Source organism: Cololabis saira, chromosome 3, assembly GCF_033807715.1.
Source record: "Cololabis saira isolate AMF1-May2022 chromosome 3, fColSai1.1, whole genome shotgun sequence".
In the NCBI taxonomy this organism is placed as follows: Eukaryota; Metazoa; Chordata; class Actinopteri; order Beloniformes; family Belonidae; genus Cololabis; species Cololabis saira.
The window spans coordinates 3,917,552-3,939,042 of NC_084589.1; the positions used below are offsets into that span (position 1 = coordinate 3,917,552).

Here is a 21,491-nt window from a genome sequence, read left to right on the forward strand (position 1 = left end):
TATCCAATCAGAACCTTCCCAACCCCCAGACCTGGAGAGGAATTGGAGAAAGACCATCAAACGTGTTTTCATGTAAACCTCAATTCAGAATTACTATTTCCATGTAAACTGGAAGGAACATAGTTTAATTCTGAATTATTTAATTCGGAATAATTAATTCCGAATTAAAAAACATCACGTAACCGTGGCCAATGAGCCAATGAGACGGCGCTGAACGTGGAGCGCTGAGCAAACAGCCAAGTTAATTCAAGTTTCTCCCCGATATGTTGCTATCAACCCAAAATACATTTTTGAAGCAAATGTTTATAGAGTCACGAAAAGTGGCAGCTGGACAGACGTTGCTGAGAAACGTGAAGAAAATGAGCCAAACATCTTAAATATGTATTCACATTCCATTTTACCTGGTCGTTCCAGCGGAAGTCCGGCGTGATGACGAGACGCACGCGGAGAACGGTGCGTGTGATTGGCTGGATGCTGGCCTCCATGGTGACGGAGGGAATCTGGTGGACACACTGCTTGATGGATAAACCCACGTTGACGTGGTGCAGCATGTGACCTGCCGACGACACACAGATAACAGCAGTTTCAAACAAAGCCAGGCTCATTCTGCAACAACTGAGGACTCTGCCTCGCTGAGCTGCTGCTTAGACCAGGGGTCAGCAACCTAAAATGTTTTAGAGCCATATTGGACCAAAAACACAAAAAACAAATATGTCTGGAGCCGCAAAAAATGAAAATTCTTGTATCAGCCTTAGAATGAAGACAACACATGCTGCATGGATCTATACTAGTTAGAACTGGGGGAAGAGCTTTTTTTGCATCATGCACTTGAAGAAAAAAGTTGAAATGTCGAGAAAAAAGTCAAAATGTTGAGAAAAAAGTCAAAATTTCGAGAAAAAAGTTGAAATTTCGAGAAAAAAGTTGAAATTTCGAGAAAAAAGTCAAAATGTTGAGAAAAAAGTCAAAATGTCGAGAAAAAAGTCAAAATTTCGAGAAAAAAGTTGAAATTTCGAGAAAAAAGTCGAAATGTTGAGAAAAAAGTCGAAATGTCGAGAAAAAAGTCGAAATGTCGCGAAAAAAGTCGAAATGTTGAGAAAAAAGATTATTAGAGATTATTACCCTGATGAAGGTCTTCTGACCGAAAGCTTGGTTAATGGCATTGATCCAAGTGTGCAGATCCTCTTTTTTACATAGAAATGTCGAGATTAAAAAGGAGAGGAAAAAGGAAGAAAAAAAGGAAAAAAAGAAAAAAAGAGAAAAAAGAGAAAGAAAAGGAAAAAAGAAAAAAGGGAAAAAAAAGGTCAAACATTTCTGAAAAAGCTCCAGGAGCCACTAGGGCGGCGCTAAAGAGCCGCGGGTTGCCGACCCCTGGCTTAGATCAAAATCACTGATGTGATTGGTCAGTAGACTCGGGGTGATGACCCTTCCTGAGCCAATCCCTTGGGCGCTAGCTGAACCTCTACGACGGCTGCAATAACACACAGAGTTGACAGAAATCAGTGATAAAGTTGCTTGCCAGTGAAGGTAATAATGGATTATGAGCTGCTGACCGCACATCTGTGTCTCGCTGGAACTTTCATCACTTCCTCATGGAATAATGGTGTTCAGGATTCTTTTAATGACGTCAGTTGATATAGTTAAGAATTAAACATTAAAAATCTGGTCTCTAAATTAAGGGTGAAACTTGGGGGCATGTTTTTCCCTCAGAGGGTGAAAGTTTCTGATCTCAGCTACTTTTCTGCCTGTTCTTGATAACGGCGGTGTTGTGTGTATGTTGTCTACAGTCTCTGACTCCGGTCACCACTGATCTACGGTTCATAACTGGTTGGAGCATCTCACTCACCACTGGGGATTGTACGCTAAAGCTGGCTCGCCTTCTCTGAATGTTAGACGATTTACACACTGCATGACTCTGATTTATAAAGGCTCTTCTTGTCTTGGTTCCTGGTTATTATGTTTATTTCTTCAGAGAACTAAAAGCCATTATGCTTTAAGATCAAATGACATTTTGCACCTGCTGTTCCTCGTGTTCGGACTGATTTGGGGAAAAAAGCTTTTAGTTTCTCTGCACCTTCTGCGTGGAATCTCCTCCAATCTGAACTGAAAATGTCTGAACTTATTTCACTTGAAGCCTTTCGCTCTTTTCTAAAAGGCCGACAACGAGATTCCTTTCAGCAGTTTGCACTCTCATTTTAATGTTTATTTAGTGATTGCTGTTATTAGTGTGTTATTTGTGGACGTGTGCTGCTGCTTCCTTGGTCAGGTCACCCTGGTGAAAGAGGTCTTGATCTCAATTGTCTTTTATCTGGTTAAATAAAGGTGAAATAAAAATAAATAAATAAAAAATAGTGGCTTTAAAAAGTTTCAACAGGTATTTTAGTCTCTGTGTCAAGTTAGTCATATTTACAGAGACATTTTCAGATGGCTGTGTCTCACTGTGTCTCACTGTGTCTCACTGTGTCTCACTGTGTCTCACAGTGTGGTACTTCCCTGTGTTGACAGACTCGTACATGCGCACAAAGCTCCATCTACTGTACCTGCTTTCAGGTCTTCTTTCTCTACCGTCAGAGCTCACCCAAGCCACTCACCCGCCGCCATCTAACCCCATCGGCTCCATTCTCTTCCTCACATCAGCTAACTTCACTTCCTGTAGTATTTGAATATTCTCCATGAGGAGTTCTGTACGGTGGCCGAGACCCGCCATTGCTGAAAATAAAAGTAACGCTGCAAATAAAAAAGCCACAACGGAAGTGAATTACCGGGGACTATTTTTGCCGATGCACCGGTGTTTTTTACGTGAGAGGAGAAGAAGAAGATGAAGAGGACGTAAGTGAAAAGGAAGAAGTAAGAAGAGCGAGGAATAAGAACAACGAACGAGAAAATAAGTGAAAAGGTTAGTGTTCAACGTTGCTACGTGTCATTTTTAATGTGCAACACCGGTGCATCGGCAAAAATAGTCCCCGGTAACTCACTTCCGTTGTGGCTTTTTTTACTTGCCTCATTTTAATTTTATTTGCAGCAGGGTTTCTTTTATTTGCAGCATTTATTTTATTTGCTAAGCGTTTCTTTTATTTGCAGCAGCGTTTGTTTCTGTTTGCAGCGTTACTTTTATTTTCAGAAATGGCGGGTCTCGGCCAGCGTAGTTCTGGCTGACAGAATCCTCTTTTGTAATCCTGTATTTGACCTGGTCTTTGTACATTTTAACCGTATAGAAACGTAATCTTGCCATTGTAAGAATGAGATGAACCTGCTGGATCTACTGCCCTGACTTTTTAACATTGTGCTTTTTATTATTTTACCTCTTTTCTTATCATTTTACTTCATTTTATTTGTCATTTATGTTTTAATTGTGTCTTGCTGCTTTTAATGTTGATGTAAAGCACTTTGAATGACCTTGTGTTGAATTGTGCTGTACAGATAAACCTCTGGCCAAGCCTGTAGCTGACGCAGGATGGGACTAAACCTGACTGCTTCTTTTTTAATAGTCTCATGAAAAAGGTTTAAGTTATTGCACAATTCACAATCTCATTAGTGGATTGATTGTTTCAGTGACTGATAAACCGAGTACAGGCAGTGGTTGGTTGCAGGCCAGCCTCTCCATCATGGCTGGAGAAGCTGCAGCTCCTCTGGTGACTCCTACAAACCCATCATATAGAGAAAAGGTTGTGCCTTTACCGATCTCATCTTTCCTCATTTCCTTCAGCTTGTCCAGCGTGAGTCTCTTCTCCTCCAGGCGGTTCAGAACGATGTGGCTCAGGTGGGGGAACTGGCGGAGAGGGTGAGCAAAGCCCCACAGACGCTTGTCGATCACCTTGCAGAGGGTGAGCAGGCGGTAGGTCATAGCGGGCCACCTCTTCCTCAGAGCCACCTCAAACAGAGCCCTGACGATCCTGGCGGCGTTCTGGGAGAGGAAACAACAGCAGGTAGATCATTCTGAGAGGAAACAACAGCAGCTACATCATTCTGAGAGGAAACAACAGCAGCTACATCATTCTGAGAGGAAACAACAGCAGCTACATCATTCTGAGAGGAAACAACAGCAGCTACATCATTCTGAGAGAGGAAACAACAGCAGCTACATCATTCTGAGAGAGGAAACAACAGCAGCTACATCATTCTGAGAGAGGAAACAACAGCAGGTAGATCATTCTGAGAGGAAACAACAGCAGCTACATCATTCTGAGAGGAAACAACAGCAGGTACATCATTCTGAGAGGAAACAACAGCAGCTACATCATTCTGAGAGGAAACAACAGCAGCTACATCATTCTGAGAGAGGAAACAACAGCAGCTACATCATTCTGAGAGGAAACAACAGCAGCTACATCATTCTGAGAGAGGAAACAACAGCAGCTACATCATTCTGAGAGAGGAAACAACAGCAGGTACATCATTCTGAGAGAGGAAACAACAGCAGGTGCATCATTCTGAGAGAGGAAACAACAGCAGGTACATCATTCTGAGAGAGGAAACAACAGCAGGTAGATCATTCTGAGAGGAAACAACAGCAGCTACATCATTTTGAGAGAGGAAACAACAGCAGGTACATCATTCTGAGAGAGGAAACAACAGCAGGTGCATCATTCTGAGAGAGGAAACAACAGCAGGTACATCATTCTGAGAGAGGAAACAACAGCAGGTACATCATTCTGAGAGAGGAAACAACAGCAGGTACATCATTCTGAGAGAGGAAACAACAGCAGGTACATCATTCTGAGAGGAAACAACAGCAGCTACATCATTCTGAGAGAGGAAACAACAGCAGGTACATCATTCTGAGAGAGGAAACAACAGCAGGTAGATCATTCTGAGAGAGGAAACAACAGCAGGTAGATCATTCTGAGAGAGGAAACAACAGCAGCTACATCATTTTGAGAGAGGAAACAACAGCAGGTACATCATTCTGAGAGAGGAAACAACAGCAGGTACATCATTTTGAGAGAGGAAACAACAGCAGCTACATCATTTTGAGAGAGGAAACAACAGCAGGTACATCATTCTGAGAGGAAACAACAGCAGCTACATCATTCTGAGAGGAAACAACAGCAGGTACATCATTCTGAGAGGAAACAACAGCAGCTACATCATTCTGAGAGGAAACAACAGCAGCTACATCATTCTGAGAGAGGAAACAACAGCAGCTACATCATTCTGAGAGGAAACAACAGCAGCTACATCATTCTGAGAGAGGAAACAACAGCAGCTACATCATTCTGAGAGAGGAAACAACAGCAGGTACATCATTCTGAGAGAGGAAACAACAGCAGGTGCATCATTCTGAGAGAGGAAACAACAGCAGGTACATCATTCTGAGAGAGGAAACAACAGCAGGTAGATCATTCTGAGAGAGGAAACAACAGCAGGTACATCATTCTGAGAGGAAACAACAGCAGCTACATCATTCTGAGAGAGGAAACAACAGCAGGTACATCATTCTGAGAGAGGAAACAACAGCAGGTACATCATTCTGAGAGAGGAAACAACAGCAGGTAGATCATTCTGAGAGAGGAAACAACAGCAGCTACATCATTTTGAGAGAGGAAACAACAGCAGGTACATCATTCTGAGAGAGGAAACAACAGCAGGTACATCATTTTGAGAGAGGAAACAACAGCAGCTACATCATTTTGAGAGAGGAAACAACAGCAGGTACATCATTCTGAGAGGAAACAACAGCAGCTACATCATTCTGAGAGGAAACAACAGCAGCTACATCATTCTGAGAGAGGAAACAACAGCAGGTACATCATTCTGAGAGGAAACAACAGCAGCTACATCATTCTGAGAGGAAACAACAGCAGGTACATCATTCTGAGAGAGGAAACAACAGCAGCTACATCATTCTGAGAGAGGAAACAACAGCAGCTACATCATTCTGAGAGGAAACAACAGCAGGTACATCATTCTGAGAGAGGAAACAACAGCAGGTAGATCATTCTGAGAGAGGAAACAACAGCAGGTAGATCATTCTGAGAGAGGAAACAACAGCAGGTACATCATTCTGAGAGAGGAAACAACAGCAGCTACATCATTCTGAGAGAGGAAACAACAGCAGGTACATCATTCTGAGAGAGGAAACAACAGCAGGTAGATCATTCTGAGAGAGGAAACAACAGCAGCTACATCATTCTGAGAGAGGAAACAACAGCAGCTACATCATTCTGAGAGAGGAAACAACAGCAGCTACATCATTCTGAGAGAGGAAACAACAGCAGGTAGATCATTCTGAGAGAGGAAACAACAGCAGGTAGATCATTCTGAGAGAGGAAACAACAGCAGGTACATCATTCTGAGAGAGGAAACAACAGCAGCTACATCATTCTGAGAGGAAACAACAGCAGGTACATCATTCTGAGAGAGGAAACAACAGCAGGTACATCATTCTGAGAGAGGAAACAACAGCAGGTACATCATTCTGAGAGAGGAAACAACAGCAGGTACATCATTCTGAGAGAGGAAACAACAGCAGCTACATCATTCTGAGAGGAAACAACAGCAGGTACATCATTCTGAGAGAGGAAACAACAGCAGCTACATCATTCTGAGAGAGGAAACAACAGCAGATAAATCAACAGCAGAGAATGACACGTATTCCAGCTAGGGCTGGGCGATATGGCCTTTTATTAATATCTCGATATTTTTAGGCCATGTCACGATACACGATATATATCTCGATATTTTGCCTTAGCCTTGAATTAACACTTTGATGCTACAATCACACCAGTATGATGATTCTATACGTCTACATTAAAACATTCTTGTTCATGCTGCATTAATATATGCTCATTTTAAACTTTCATGCAAAAAGGGGGAATAAGTCAAATTTACCAAAACTGTATTTATTAAACAGTTACTAACCAGTGAGTGGCACAAACATAAAAAGTGTAATTTCAAAATAGAAAGTGCACGTTGCATCTCTGACTCCCCGTCTGAAGAACATCTGCTAAGAAGATGTTCTGGTCCTGGTTTTACCTGGTTTTACCTGGTTTTACCTGGTTTTACCTGGTTTCACCTGGTTTTACCAGGATGAGCTGCTCTGAGCAGCAGGGGCCCCTTTGAGCAGCTTTATATTAAATTGTAGGTGCAGGGACTGCAATGTTTCATCCTCTCCTCCTTTACTTTGCATCACTTTCATTTATTGTTAGAAATATGATGTCATATAGTCTTGTTTGACTTTGTTTTGATGATAGTGATTGATTTCATGTGGCCACATTTAAGCAACACTAGGTGACGTTTCTCAGTTCTGGAAGAGAAAAGTCTGAATTATGGTTCCGCGTAAAATCGACGCAGAACCTACGGCGTAAGGTGCGCGGCGATGTGAGCTTACGCTGTAGGCTCTGCGTTGGTGTAACGCGGTACCATAAATCAGCCTAAAGGCTCGGCTGCGTGTGTAGCGCTAAGCGGCTCCTCGGCTCGGAGAGAGCCGTGCGCGTCGTGCGAGGAGAAAACATCCCCTCCCGTCTTTACTAAGCCGGTTAGCTTTGAAAAGAGTCCGCCGCGCGTAGCAACCGCACAGATGAGCTCACGGCGCAAACAGTCCGAGTTTGGAAAAGTTAAGTTAAAGTTAAAGCGGGGAAGTGACCGGCGGCATGGATGTATTAAATAGAGCGGCGTCCCGGACAGCAGCGCTGACACCAGCAGCTGGTCGGGGGCCAATGATAATACAAACACGACAGCAAGTGACTGACATGTGTGACAGGGTGCGCTTGTTTTATGTCTCAGAGAAGGAGAGACGAGACGAGAGAGCGAGAAAAGCCTGTAATTTAATGCCCGCGGCTAAAAGCAAAATGCGTGAAAATTTATATTCGAATATGCACGATAGAGTCATTTTGTACATCGCGCAGAGTAGAAGCCGAGATACATCGGCTATCCTCGATATATCGCCCAGCCCTAATTCCAGCTGCGCTTGGTCAGGCTGAGCCCTGCAGCTGGATCTGCAGCTGGATCTGCAGCTGGATCTGCAGCTGGATCTGCAGCTGGATCTGCAGCTGGATCTGCAGCTGGATCACACTGCAGCACCACATGGTAACTAGCAGCAGCTGCCAGATACATCATCATGTGAGCCTGGCTACAGCTGGACACTGATGGAATGTCCAAGTAACATCTAGAGCCGCGGCCAGATGGTGCTGAGTGATGGACCGCTCAGCCGCACCAGCTGGGATTGATCTGGTCAGGTGTGAATGTGATGGGATTGTGCTGGACGTGTCCTGGAGGGTGAAGATCACACGCCTCAGGAAAGGGAGACGGCTCTGTCCGGCCTTTGTTCCACCGACACGGCGGAGCGGCCTCCAGTGCGGCCACCGGCGCGGCCTCTTGTGCGCCGGTGGCCACTGACTGGCTGCTCACCTGGAGTTCCAGCAGAACTGGAGTCTGACTCTCATTAGCGAAGGTGACATTGTGGCCTTACACGACACTATGCAGATAAACTTGCTCTCCAGAAAAGCAGCTCCACAGACGTCTCCTCCCCTCCAGGAATATCTGAGCTCTGTCTCTGGACGGGACTCGGACATGCTGTTGGGATTTAGATAAAACACTTCTGAGGTCGGCCAATGCAATAAAAACAACTATCCAGTGGTGTTGCCATCTGACTGTGGATGGCCTGCTGTGGAGTGTTCTGCAGTAAAACCTCTCATGGTGCTTCTCCCTGGACTGTGGTGACGTAACTCCAGTCTGCTGGTCTGTCATCACAGAACTGGTAAGTCCAACACCTCAACTGCTTCCTCTGGGACGTGTTACTGGATTTAAGGACCAATCAGCCTCTGAGTTCTTGTTGCTGTGGCCACTGTCCTAATGCATGTCCTGATTTAATCCTGCTGAGATGGGGCGGGGCGTCCACAGCCACCCTCGCTCTTCCTCAGCTGCAGCTTGCTTTGATTGTTGTCCAAGAAAACCTTAGTAGACAAACTTATTTTAAACCCCAACCAATCTGAACCCACTTTGTTCTCCAATGCCACAAGAATGTGTGTGATATTAGCTCCATCAACAGCTGACAAGCTTCTGCTGCAGAGCGCTGCCTACCTTGACCTGTCCTGGTGTTTAATGGAGGACTGTCCGTCTGGTTCTGGTTCTAGCTGGGGTTTTTTTTTTTTTTTTAAACAATATTTTGATTGAATTTCAATATAAATGTCCAAAAAAAAAAAACAATCAGCAAGAATCACATTAATTGCACAATAAAATGCAAGCAGGTCTTGCTGTGTACACACAGACACAAACAAAACAAGACAACAAATAAACAAAAAAAAAAATAAACAAATAAATAAAAAAAAAAAAAAAAAAAAAAAAAATGTTTCTGGACTATGCTGCTAACGCTAAAGTGTTAAGAGTAGGAGCAGATCCTTCTCCTGGTGATGCATACTGGTTTCCGTTGATGCATGTAAGAGTGTGACGGTCATCGTTCCTCACCTGGGCCACGTACGACACGTCTGAGATGAGGGAGAAGCTGTCCACCTCTCCTCGCCCGATGTAGGTCTGCAGCAGGATGTTGACCTTGCCGTAACCGTTCTCCACGCCGCCGGTGACCGGCAGCTCGCAGTAGTTACACAGCATCTGCTCCATCTCCTCCATCTCCTCCTCCCGAACCTGCCAAAAACACCGAGCATTGGGCTATGGCAGGGGTCTCAACCCGCGGCGCTAAAGAGATGTGGATCTTTAGCGCCGCCCTAGTGGCTCCTGGAGCTTTTGCAAAAATGTTTGACCTTTTTTTTTCCTCTTTTTCTTCTTTTTTTCTCTTCTCTTTTTTCCTTTTTTTCTTTTTTCTAATTTTTTTTCTCTTTTTTCTTCCTTTTTCTTTTCCTTTTTTATTTCGACATTTCGACTTCATGAAATTTTGACTTTTTTCTCAAGATTGTACTTCAACATCAATCTTGACATTTCAACTTTTTTCTCGACATTTCGACTTTTTTCTCAACATTTCGACTTTTTTCTCAAGATTTTGACTTTTTTCTCAACATTTCGACTTTTTTCTCAACATTTCGACTTTTTCTCAGCATTTCGACTTTTTCTCGACATTTCGACTTTTTTCTCAACATTTCGACTTTTTCTCGACATTTCGACTTTTTTCTCAACATTTTGACTTTTTTCTCAACATTTTGACTTTTTTCTCAGCATTTTAACTTTTTCTCGACATTTCGACTTTTTTCCCAACATTTTGACTTTTCCTCGACATTTCGACTTTTTTCTCGAAGTGCATGATGAAAAAAAAAATCTTCCCCCAGTTATAACTAATATAGAAACATGCAGCATGTGTTGTCTTCATTCTAAGGCTTATACGATATTTTTTGTGGCTCCAGACATATTTGTTTTTTGTGTTTTTGGTCCAATATGGCTCTAAAACATTTAGTGTTGCCGACCCCTGGTCTACGGACACATGCAAGTGTTTCTTGGGCGTTCCTCTGCACACTCCCGTGGCCGTGGCTGACTCACCTTGAGCTGGTCAAACTCCTCGGCCTTGGACACGATGCTGAGGATGTCGGCCTCCGTCCTCTGAGAGTTGAACAGCTCATTGAACGTCTTCAAATAGGAAAGAAAGAGAAATGCACGTGAATTAATTTCTGCCTCAGGTCATTTCCAAAAACACTTCCAGGGTCTCTGAAGTTACAAGATTATCAGACATAAAACAAACCTGAGGACCAGTGTTGGGACTAACGCGTTATTTAGTAAGGTGTTACAGTAACGCCGTTAGTTTTGCGGTAACTAATACTCTAACGCATTACTTTTTAAATTCAGTAACACAGTTACCGTTACCAAACGGTGTGTTACTCCGTTATTTCTGGAAACAGTGAAGCCTTTTCTCCCCACACGCGGAGCCCAGAGGAAACGTAGTGGCCGTTCCTTCAAAAACATGAAGGCCATGGCGAACCAAGAGAAGCAGAGTTTCACAACGTGGAGATATGGTCATTACAGTAATCCCTCGTTTTTTGCAGGGGTTACGTTCCAAAAAGAATCTGTGGTAAGTGAAATTCTTTTTACAATTATTATAGAAGGTTCAAATTGTGGAGATCAGCACCGCCTCGCACGTATTCCACTGCTCTTCTGAGCTGCTGCATCCCGACCCTGTAGCGTCTTTTTCTCCTAAAGCCGCGGTGCAGGTGGGTTTTTTCAAGAGAAAAAAATAGTTATGGGTCGTTGTCTTCGCTCTTTTTTCTTCTGGGCAGAAAGATTCTTATAAACCGACATGCCACCATGGATTATATCTGAGACTGTAATGAACGATTCATCAAAGGCTCCCGTTCTTGAGCTGCTGCTGAAGCTCATTGGCCGTTCTCAGCTTGTTGCTAAGCAACCAACGTTATTGATACAGGAAGTGAAGAAGTGGGGAGACTGTTCAGCCAATCAGAATGCAGAACACGATGCACAATGTAAATCCATACAGAAGGAAGGAAGGAAGGAAGGAAGGAAGGAAGGAAGGGAGAGAGAAGGAAGGGAGAAAAGAGAAAGGGAGAAGGAAGGAGAGAGCAGGAGGAAAGAAGGAAGGATGGGAAAAAAGAAGGAAGAAAGGAAGGGAGAAAAGAAGGAAGGAAAGAAGGAAGGAAGGGAGGAAGGAAGGGAGAAAAGAGGAAGGGAGAAGGAAGGAGAGAGCAGGAGGAAAGAAGGAACAGGAGAATGAGAAGACAGTAAAGGGTTAAGCAACATGTTTTGAATCAGTATCAGTAACAATGATAGAACATTGAAACAGAGATGACTGAACCAGCAGCTGCTGAGACTGATCACTGACCTGCTGGAAATGGAAACATAGCTGGTTATGACTGTTGTTGAATGTATTTTTTTCTTTCTTTTTTCTGTATTAGATCAGTTGTGAAGTTCTAGACTACAAATGAAATGAAATCGTGGACTGCTTTCAGACTTTCTGACGCCTTCAGATTGGGGGCCGAGGCCCCGCCTGTAATCTGATCGGCCCCTGAAGTTTCCCTGTTCTGTCAATCAACGGGCGAGCTGAGAATGTGATGATCCCTGCTGCAGTTCCTCCCCCAAACTGGTGGTGGCGCCTGTTGCATCAATACAAGTGAGTAGAAGAAGAAACAGCTCGGTGCTCTAGCTGGGACAGACAGATTATGGTGGACGTTATTGGACAGATTGATTTTGAAGGGAGGGTTCGCTTCTTTTTAAAATATTAGTGGCGGCTGAACGTAACGTAAGGATTGCATTTTCATTCTGCTTCCAAAGAAAGAGGATGATGTTAAATTCTGCCAGTCAGCGGCGAAGACACTGAACTTCAAACTACACGGCAACACCGTAAGCCAACATTAAAACTGCTGGCTTATAAAATGACCAACCGTTCTTATTAGCTACATTAGTGTTAGCGCTCTTGTTAGCTCTGTTAGTGTTAGCGCTTTTGTTAGCTCCATTAGTGTTAGCGCTCTTGTTAGCTCCGTTAGTGTTAGCGCTCTTGTTAGCTCCGTTAGTGTTAGCGCTCTTGTTAGTTCCGTTAGTGATAGCGCTCTTGTTAGCTCCGTTAGTGTTAGCGCTCTTGTTAGCTCCGTTAGTGTTAGCGCTCTTGTTAGCTCCGTTAGTGTTAGCGCTCTTGTTAGCTCCGTTAGTGTTAGCGCTCTTGTTAGCTCCGTTAGTGTTAGCGCTCTTGTTAGCTCTGTTAGTGTTAGCCCTCTTGTTAGCTCCATTAGTGTTAGCGCTCTTGTTAGCTCCATTAGTGTTGGGGCTCTTGTTAGCTCCGTTAGTGTTAGGGCTCTTGTTAGCTCTGTTAGTGTTAGCCCTCTTGTTAGCTCCATTAGTGTTAGGGCTCTTGTTAGCTCCATTAGTGTTAGGGCTCTTGTTAGCTCCATTAATGTTAGGGCTCTTGTTAGCTCCGTTAGTGTTAGGGCTCTTGTTAGCTCCGTTAGTGTTAGCGCTCTTGTTAGCTCCATTAGTGTTAGCGCTCTTGTTAGCTCCATTAGTGTTAGGGCTCTTGTTAGCTCCATTAGTGTTAGCGCTCTTGTTAGCTCCATTAGTGTTAGGGCTCTTGTTAGCTCCATTAATGTTAGGGCTCTTGTTAGCTCCGTTAGTGTTAGCACTCTTGTTAGCTCCATTAGTGTTAGCGCTCTTGTTAGCTCCATTAGTGTTAGGGCTCTTGTTAGCTCCATTAGTGTTAGCGCTCTTGTTAGCTCCATTAGTGTTAGCGCTCTTGTTAGCTCCATTAGTGTTAGGGCTCTTGTTAGCTCCATTAGTGTTAGGGCTCTTGTTAGCTCCATTAGTGTTAGCGCTCTTGTTAGCTCCATTAGTGTTAGGGCTCTTGTTAGCTCCGTTAGTGTTAGCACTCTTGTTAGCTCCATTAGTGTTAGCGCTCTTGTTAGCTCCATTAGTGTTAGGGCTCTTGTTAGCTCCATTAGTGTTAGCGCTCTTGTTAGCTCCATTAGTGTTAGGGCTCTTGTTAGCTCCATTAGTGTTAGGGCTCGGTCGGCTGGGTTTCCTGCGCGGCTGGTCGGAGCTCAGCTGCAGCTGAGAGATGTAACCAGTGTAGTTGATGGACACGCATAGATAGACAACACCAGGGGTGTAACGATACACTAATCTCACGATACGGTACGATACACCATATTGAGGTCACGATAACGATACGATATTATATTATAGCAGTATTTTTTTAACAACCTTGAATGAGGAACATATGACTGGAAAAAATTGTCTTTCATTTGAAAGACACAAAATACAAAACAATGCTGTACGTTTGCCCTATTGTTACAGTTTGTAATGCTTTATAACTGTTTAAGCCAGGCCAAACATTTTCCACTAACTGAACTAAAAGTAAATGTCAGGTTTACATTATGATCTTCAGTTTCATACAATAAAAATATTTAGCCACAAACTGAATAGTTTCTCTGATGTTTGATTTGACTTTTTTCTTTTCCAGAAATGTAACAACTAAAATTAAATAAATAAATAAATAAAAGTAAGTAAATACATACAATTTTACATCATAAAAAAGATTGATTCATGCTCACCTTATAAGTGTAAGAGGAGATTTATTTTTGTTAAGAAGGTTATTTTGGTAATTCAGGGTTGATTATTTTATAAATATATTCTTTATATTCTGATGTAAATCAGGGACTATAATGACACTAGTCAGTTTATCTGTAGTGATTAGTCTGTTTTAGATTGGGCGGAGTGATACGCCACAGTACGGCACTAGGTGCTGTGTTGATGTTCTAAAATCCTACACTGTTGAGGGACATTAAAGTACACTGGAACTCAGCAGAAGTTGTCCCCGTGTTTATCCTACTCACGACCCCAAAAAGGTTTAATTTAATAAGGTAAGGCTTAACTCTACACCAGCCTTGCATAAGTAAAAGGTCAGAGCTCAAAATCCTGCAAGAGTCCCGTGATCGGGAACAAAATGGGACTAGTTTCTTCTGAGCGGAGGAAGATTTTGGTCCGCGGGTCGAGGCGCGGTCGTTACTAGTCAACACAATAGATTAATATTAACAATCCAATATCAGATACACTTTGTCACCTCCACGACACGTATTGTGACGTTTTTTGTATCATGAAATTTCGTGGCACAATATATTGTTACACCCCTAATAGTTGACACTCCAGCCATAGATATAAAACACTGGAGTCACAGCCTTTGGCAGGGCCAGTCATCTTGATGTTTCCTGTTTATTCACTCAATCACCGTGTTTTACCGCCACCTGCTGGATAATGTGTTTATTGCATCGTCGCCAATTGATGTTCAGTCAAGCAGCTATTTCTGGATGAAAGTGGTGGTAAATCTGTTGGCCCCTGACGGTTACATTTGGCCCCCTAATGGCCCCTGTTTCAGAACAACCTTAGAACTGCCAGTGTGTGCAGATCAAATCTCTGCAGGGAGACCATGTCTCTGCAGGGGGACTACGTCTCTGTTTGTGTGCTCAGTGTCCTGCTGGGAGTCTGGCGGCCTCTTACCTCGATGGTGTTGTATTTGATGTAGAAGTGGCTGGCGGTCCGGCCCAGGTCCGTGGAGGCGAAGTATCCGGTTCTCTCCTCGAAGCGGATCATCCTGGCCTTGTCCAGCTTCCTGCCCGACTCCAGCACCAGCTCCTTCCTGTACAGCGCCAACGTTGGATCCATCTGGAACAGTTCCACACCGTTCCATCACCGTCACGGAGAGTTCACGCAGAACAAGAACATTTCACCAACATTTCTTCTTCCCGCCATACTTGGTTCTGGTTTTAAAATGTCAAACATGAATGAGCTAAAAGTATTGCAGCATTTATTCACATCTGTCTTTTTAACCTTACAAGGGTCTAACTGCCTTCAACAGTTTGGACGAGTTGTACGGTGTGAGATCATAAACGATGCTGTTTATCCGTGTCCTGTAGTGCTGGATTCACGCTGAACCTCAGAATCTAAGCTGCTCTCAGATGGATTCTTACCGTCGTCATGCTAAGTACAGCATAATTCCTACAAATAAACACCAAAGGAAAGGCCCGGTGCTCCTGCTGTGATGTTGGCCTGCCGTGATGCACGTACCTGGAAGGCCTGGTAGTTCATGTGGTGCACGTACCTGGAAGGCCTGGTAGTTGATGTGGTGCACGTACCTGGAAGGCCTGGTAGTTGATGCCGTACACCAGCGGGTTGGCCCTCATGCGGACGTACAGGTACGTGTAACTGAGCCACTTCACCGCCTCCTCCACATTGGTGACCGTTCCCAGAGCCACCTGCAGCCCGGAGAGGAGAGAAGGAGAGGAATCACACCTTCAACCTCTCAATGTCAGTTACAACAGTCTCTGTAGATTTGTCTTAACGTGCCCGTACCGACCTCACCACGGCTCCATGTATCAATCATTAAACTGAACTCACCACGGCTCCATGTATCAGTCATTAAACTGAACTCACCACTGCTCCATGTATCAGTCATTAAACTGAACTCACCACTGCTCCATGTATCAGTCATTAAACTGAACTCACCACTGCTCCATGTATCAATCATTAAACTGAACTCACCACTGCTCCATGTATCGATCATTAAACTCAACACTGCTCCATGTATCAATCATTAAACTGAACTCACCACTGCTCCATGTATCAGTCATTAAACTGGTTTAAACTGAACTCACCACTAATGTATCGATCATTAAACTGAACTCACCACTGCTCCATGTATCAATCATTAAACTGAACTCACCACTGCTCCATGTATCAGTCATTAAACTGGTTTAAACTGAACTCACCACTAATGTATCGATCATTAAACTGAACTCACCACTGCTCCATGTATCAATCATTAAACTGGTTTCACTGAACTCACCACTGCTCCATGTATCCATCATTAAACTGAACTCACCACTAATGTATCAGTCATTAAACTGAACTCACCACTGCTCCATGTATCAATCATTAAACTGAACTCACCACTAATGTATCGATCATTAAACTGGTTTCACTGAACTCACCACTGCTCCATGTATCAATCATTAAACTGAACTCACCACTGCTCCATGTATTGATCATTAAACTGAACTCACCACTGCTCCATGTATCAATCATTAAACTGGTTTAAACTGAACTCACCACTAATGTATCAATCATTAAACTGAACTCACCACTAATGTATCGATCATTAAACTGGTTTCACTGAACTCACCACTGCTCCATGTATCAATCATTAAACTGAACTCACCACTAATGTATCAATCATTAAACTGAACTCACCACTAATGTATCAATCATTAAACTGAACTCACCACTAATGTATCAATCATTAAACTGAACTCACCACTGCTCCATGTATCAATCATTAAACTGAACTCACCACTAATGTATCAATCATTAAACTGAACTCACCACTGCTCCATGTATCAATCATTAAACTGAACTCACCACTAATGTATCAATCATTAAACTGAACTCACCACTAATGTATCAATCATTAAACTGAACTCACCACTGCTCCATGTATCAATCATTAAACTGAACTCACCACTGCTCCATGTATCAATCATTAAACTGAACTCACCACTGCTCCATGTATCAATCATTAAACTGAACTCACCACTAATGTATCAATCATTAAACTGAACTCACCACTAATGTATCGATCATTAAACTGAACTCACCACTGCTCCATGTATCCATCATTAAACTGAACTCACCACTGCTCCATGTATCAATCATTAAACTGGTTTAATCAGCTCAAGAAGACGACACCACTGGCTCCAACTCATATTCAAATGTATCCACTTTAGTTATCCTTCTTACTTAAAACAATATCTGATTCCATATACATCCTCATATTCTCTCAGAAACACTCAGAAACCCTTCTTTTTCGTTCCTTTGACATTTAAAGAAATTGACAGACGTGCTTTTAAGTTTAAAGCCCCATCAGACTGGAACAACTTAACCATTAATATAAGAAAACCTAATTCATTACACCTCTTTAAAAACTCACTATATTCCAACCTCAATAAACCATGTAGTTGCCTCTAGTGGTGTTGCCTTCTCATTTTATTTGTATTTATTTTATATACAATGTATCTATTTCTTCATATATTGTATAATAATGATGATGATAATGACTATTATTAATATTAATATTGTTGTTCTTGTTGCTATAACTGCATTATATGCAGGGTTTACTTGTGTTCTTCAGGTGTGTAGGTCTTGTGTGTGAGAGCCTTATGTATTATGTATTATGTACTATGTACTATGTATTATGTATTATGTATTATGTACTATGTACTATGTACTATGTATTATGTATTATGTATTATGTATTATGTATTATGTACTATGTACTATGTATTATGTATTATGTATTATGTACTATGTACTATGTATTATGTATTATGTATTATGTACTATGTACTATGTACTATGTACTATGTATTATGTACTATGTATTATGTACTATGTACTATGTATTATGTATTATGTACTATGTATTATGTATTATGTACTATGTACTATGTATTATGTACTATGTATTATGTACTATGTATTATGTATTATGTATTATGTATTATGTACTATGTATTATGTATTATGTATTATGTATTATGTACTATGTACTATGTACTATGTACTATGTATTATGTACTATGTATTATGTATTATGTATTATGTATTATGTACTATGTACTATGTATTATGTACTATGTATTATGTATTATGTACTATGTATTATGTATTATGTACTATGTATTATGTATTATGTACTATGTATTATGTATTATGTACTATGTATTATGTACTATGTATTATGTATTATGTACTATGTATTATGTATTATGTACTATGTACTATGTACTATGTATTATGTACTATGTACTATGTACTATGTATTATGTACTATGTATTATGTATTATGTATTATGTATTATGTACTATGTACTATGTACTATGTATTATGTACTATGTATTATGTATTATGTATTATGTATTATGTACTATGTACTATGTATTATGTACTATGTATTATGTATTATGTACTATGTATTATGTATTATGTACTATGTATTATGTATTATGTATTATGTATTATGTATTATGTACTATGTACTATGTACTATGTATTATGTACTATGTATTATGTATTATGTATTATGTACTATGTACTATGTACTATGTATTATGTACTATGTATTATGTATTATGTATTATGTATTATGTATTATGTACTATGTATTATGTATTATGTACTATGTATTATGTATTATGTATTATGTACTATGTATTATGTACTATGTATTATGTATTATGTACTATGTATTATGTATTATGTATTATGTACTATGTATTATGTACTATGTATTATGTATTATGTATTATGTATTATGTACTATGTATTATGTATTATGTACTATGTATTATGTATTATGTACTATGTATTATGTATTATGTACTATGTATTATGTACTATGTATTATGTATTATGTATTATGTATTATGTACTATGTATTATGTATTATGTACTATGTATTATGTATTATGTACTATGTATTATGTATTATGTATTATGTATTATGTATTATGTACTATGTATTATGTATTATGTATTATGTATTATGTATTATGTACTATGTATTATGTATTATGTATTATGTACTATGTATTATGTACTATGTATTATGTACTATGTATTATGTATTATGTATTATGTACTATGTATTATGTACTATGTATTATGTACTATGTACTATGTATTATGTATTATGTATTATGTACTATGTATTATGTACTATGTATTATGTACTATGTATTATGTATTATGTACTATGTATTATGTACTATGTATTATGTATTATGTACTATGTATTATGTATTATGTATTATGTACTATGTATTATGTACTATGTATTATGTACTATGTATTATGTATTATGTACTATGTATTATGTACTATGTATTATGTATTATGTATTATGTACTATGTACTATGTATTATGTACTATGTATTATGTATTATGTATTATGTACTATGTATTATGTACTATGTATTATGTATTATGTATTATGTACTATGTATTATGTACTATGTATTATGTACTATGTATTATGTATTATGTATTATGTACTATGTACTATGTATTATGTACTATGTATTATGTATTATGTATTATGTATTATGTACTATGTATTATGTATTATGTACTATGTACTATGTACTATGTATTATGTACTATGTACTATGTACTATGTATTATGTATTATGTACTATGTATTATGTACTATGTATTATGTATTATGTATGTTGTATGTAACTGTTTTGTATTGTGTTGTATGTTTTTTGTTGGACCCCCTCGAAAACGAGATGATTCATCTCAAGGGGCTATCCATTATTCATTTCCTTCGGGGTTAATAAAGTACATCTATCCATTAATACATTTACTCCAACCCCCGGCTGCTGTCCCTGGCCTACGCTGCCATCTCCTGGACACGTGATGAAGGTGCAGCCACGCACGGCTCAGTCTTCACCAAACACACCAACACGGCTGACAAACATGAAACTACTCAATCCATTTCCTCAAAGTGCCAGCAAACGCCTCTTTTTTCTTTGAAAACTTTGTAAACTTCAAGTCCACCAATCAGTCCTGACAGTATTTTACAAGTGTTTCATTGAATCAGTTTTAACTTTCAACATAAAAGCTTGGTTCGGATTTTTATCTAACATTCAGCGCAATCCATTAAAAAATATTATCACATTGAGCAGTAAAATAATTTGAGAGAAGCAGGAATCACTGATGGGCATCTATAACAGAAGGACTAAATGAAAGGGACAAACATTTGGAATGAGATTGATAGTTGCTATAAAAGAGACTGCATCTCTCTCAATTTTTAAAAAGAGACTAAAACAAAAATTGTTATTAAATTATGTCTCTTTTTAAATTGTTTATGTACCAATACCTGATGTATTATTTTTATAAGAATATCTTTGTATCTAGGAAATCTGAGGAGGTATAAGGGTTTTATTGTGTGTTTTTTCTTTTTTAGGTTATAAGGTTATTATATGTATATGTATTATATGTGTCATTTATAGTTGTTTTGCTGTGTGACTGGGCCCCTATTCATAAGCTACAGTAGCTTCTGGGGAGTCCCATTTTACAAACCTCAATTGATTGACTATTATCTGTATTTGTGTTTTTTAATTATTTGTAAATAAACTCTAAAAAAAAAAACAACTCTATAAAGAATATTTCTTCTGGAGCAAAACCTCTCACTTTTTTTCTTTTTTTTTCACTGCAGAGAGACAGAAACAATGGCAGAGATTGAAGTATGAAGACAGTTTGGTCCCCACCTCTGCGTTGAGGTTGTCGGCCAGGCTGCTCAGGAACTGGCTCTCGATGGGGTTCTGCTGCGTCAGCAGCGTCAAGTAATGACTCAGCTTCTCGTGGGTGGTGATGATAGTGCCCTCGCCGTACTTGTCAAACTGAGGCCGACCCGCTCGGCCAAAGATCTGCATGACGTCCAGGATGCCCAGGTCTACAAAAGCACCACGCTTGGCGTCGTAGATCTGAGTTCCCTGTTACAGCAATGAGGAGGTTAGAAGAGACGGCTGAGGTCACAAACATCACACACACTTATTCACTGCTGAAAATGGAGCAGTGAGAAACTAACGTTCCATCATTAGCACAAACTAAACTTAAATCTATCTCACAAACTTGTAACTAGTACAATCGTTCACCTTTTAATATTTACTGTGTATAAATATTGCCATGTTAGGGCTCAGTGCTTTCCATTGCTAAACAAAGCTGCAATTACAAAATCCATATCTGCCGTATAGAGGGAATACGCATGACGTTACAGATGAGACTTCACAGCAGGTTACGCCCACTGAGTGACAGAAAGACTGAGTTTCAGAAAGACTGAGTTTCAGAAAGACTGAGTGGCAGAAAGACTGAGTTTCAGAAAGACTTAGTGTCAGAAAGACTGAGTTTCAGAAAGACTGAGTGTCAGAAAGACTTAGTGTCAGAAAGACTGAGTTTCAGAAAGACTGAGTGTCAGAAAGACTGAGTGTCAGAAAGACTGAGTTTCAGAAAGACTTAGTGTCAGAAAGACTTAGTGGCAGAAAGACTGAGTTTCAG

At 40.4% G+C, this 21,491-nt stretch overlaps 1 protein-coding gene across 3 annotated transcripts in view; it reads right to left on the minus strand.

Annotated features, from left to right (window-relative positions):
• The window catches only part of ascc3 (activating signal cointegrator 1 complex subunit 3), a 277,397-nt gene that overhangs the window by 74,182 nt on the left and 181,724 nt on the right, over positions 1–21,491 (minus strand). For all 3 annotated transcript variants that reach the window (XM_061715394.1, XM_061715404.1, XM_061715413.1), the window contains exons 16-22: positions 20,705–20,929; positions 15,510–15,629; positions 14,875–15,039; positions 10,423–10,509; positions 9,403–9,579; positions 3,676–3,901; positions 402–556 (exon numbers count right to left, since the gene is read on the minus strand). In XM_061715394.1, the coding sequence (XP_061571378.1) occupies positions 402–556; positions 3,676–3,901; positions 9,403–9,579; positions 10,423–10,509; positions 14,875–15,039; positions 15,510–15,629; positions 20,705–20,929 (1,155 nt within the window). The remainder of the gene's footprint in view (positions 1–401; positions 557–3,675; positions 3,902–9,402; positions 9,580–10,422; positions 10,510–14,874; positions 15,040–15,509; positions 15,630–20,704; positions 20,930–21,491) is intronic.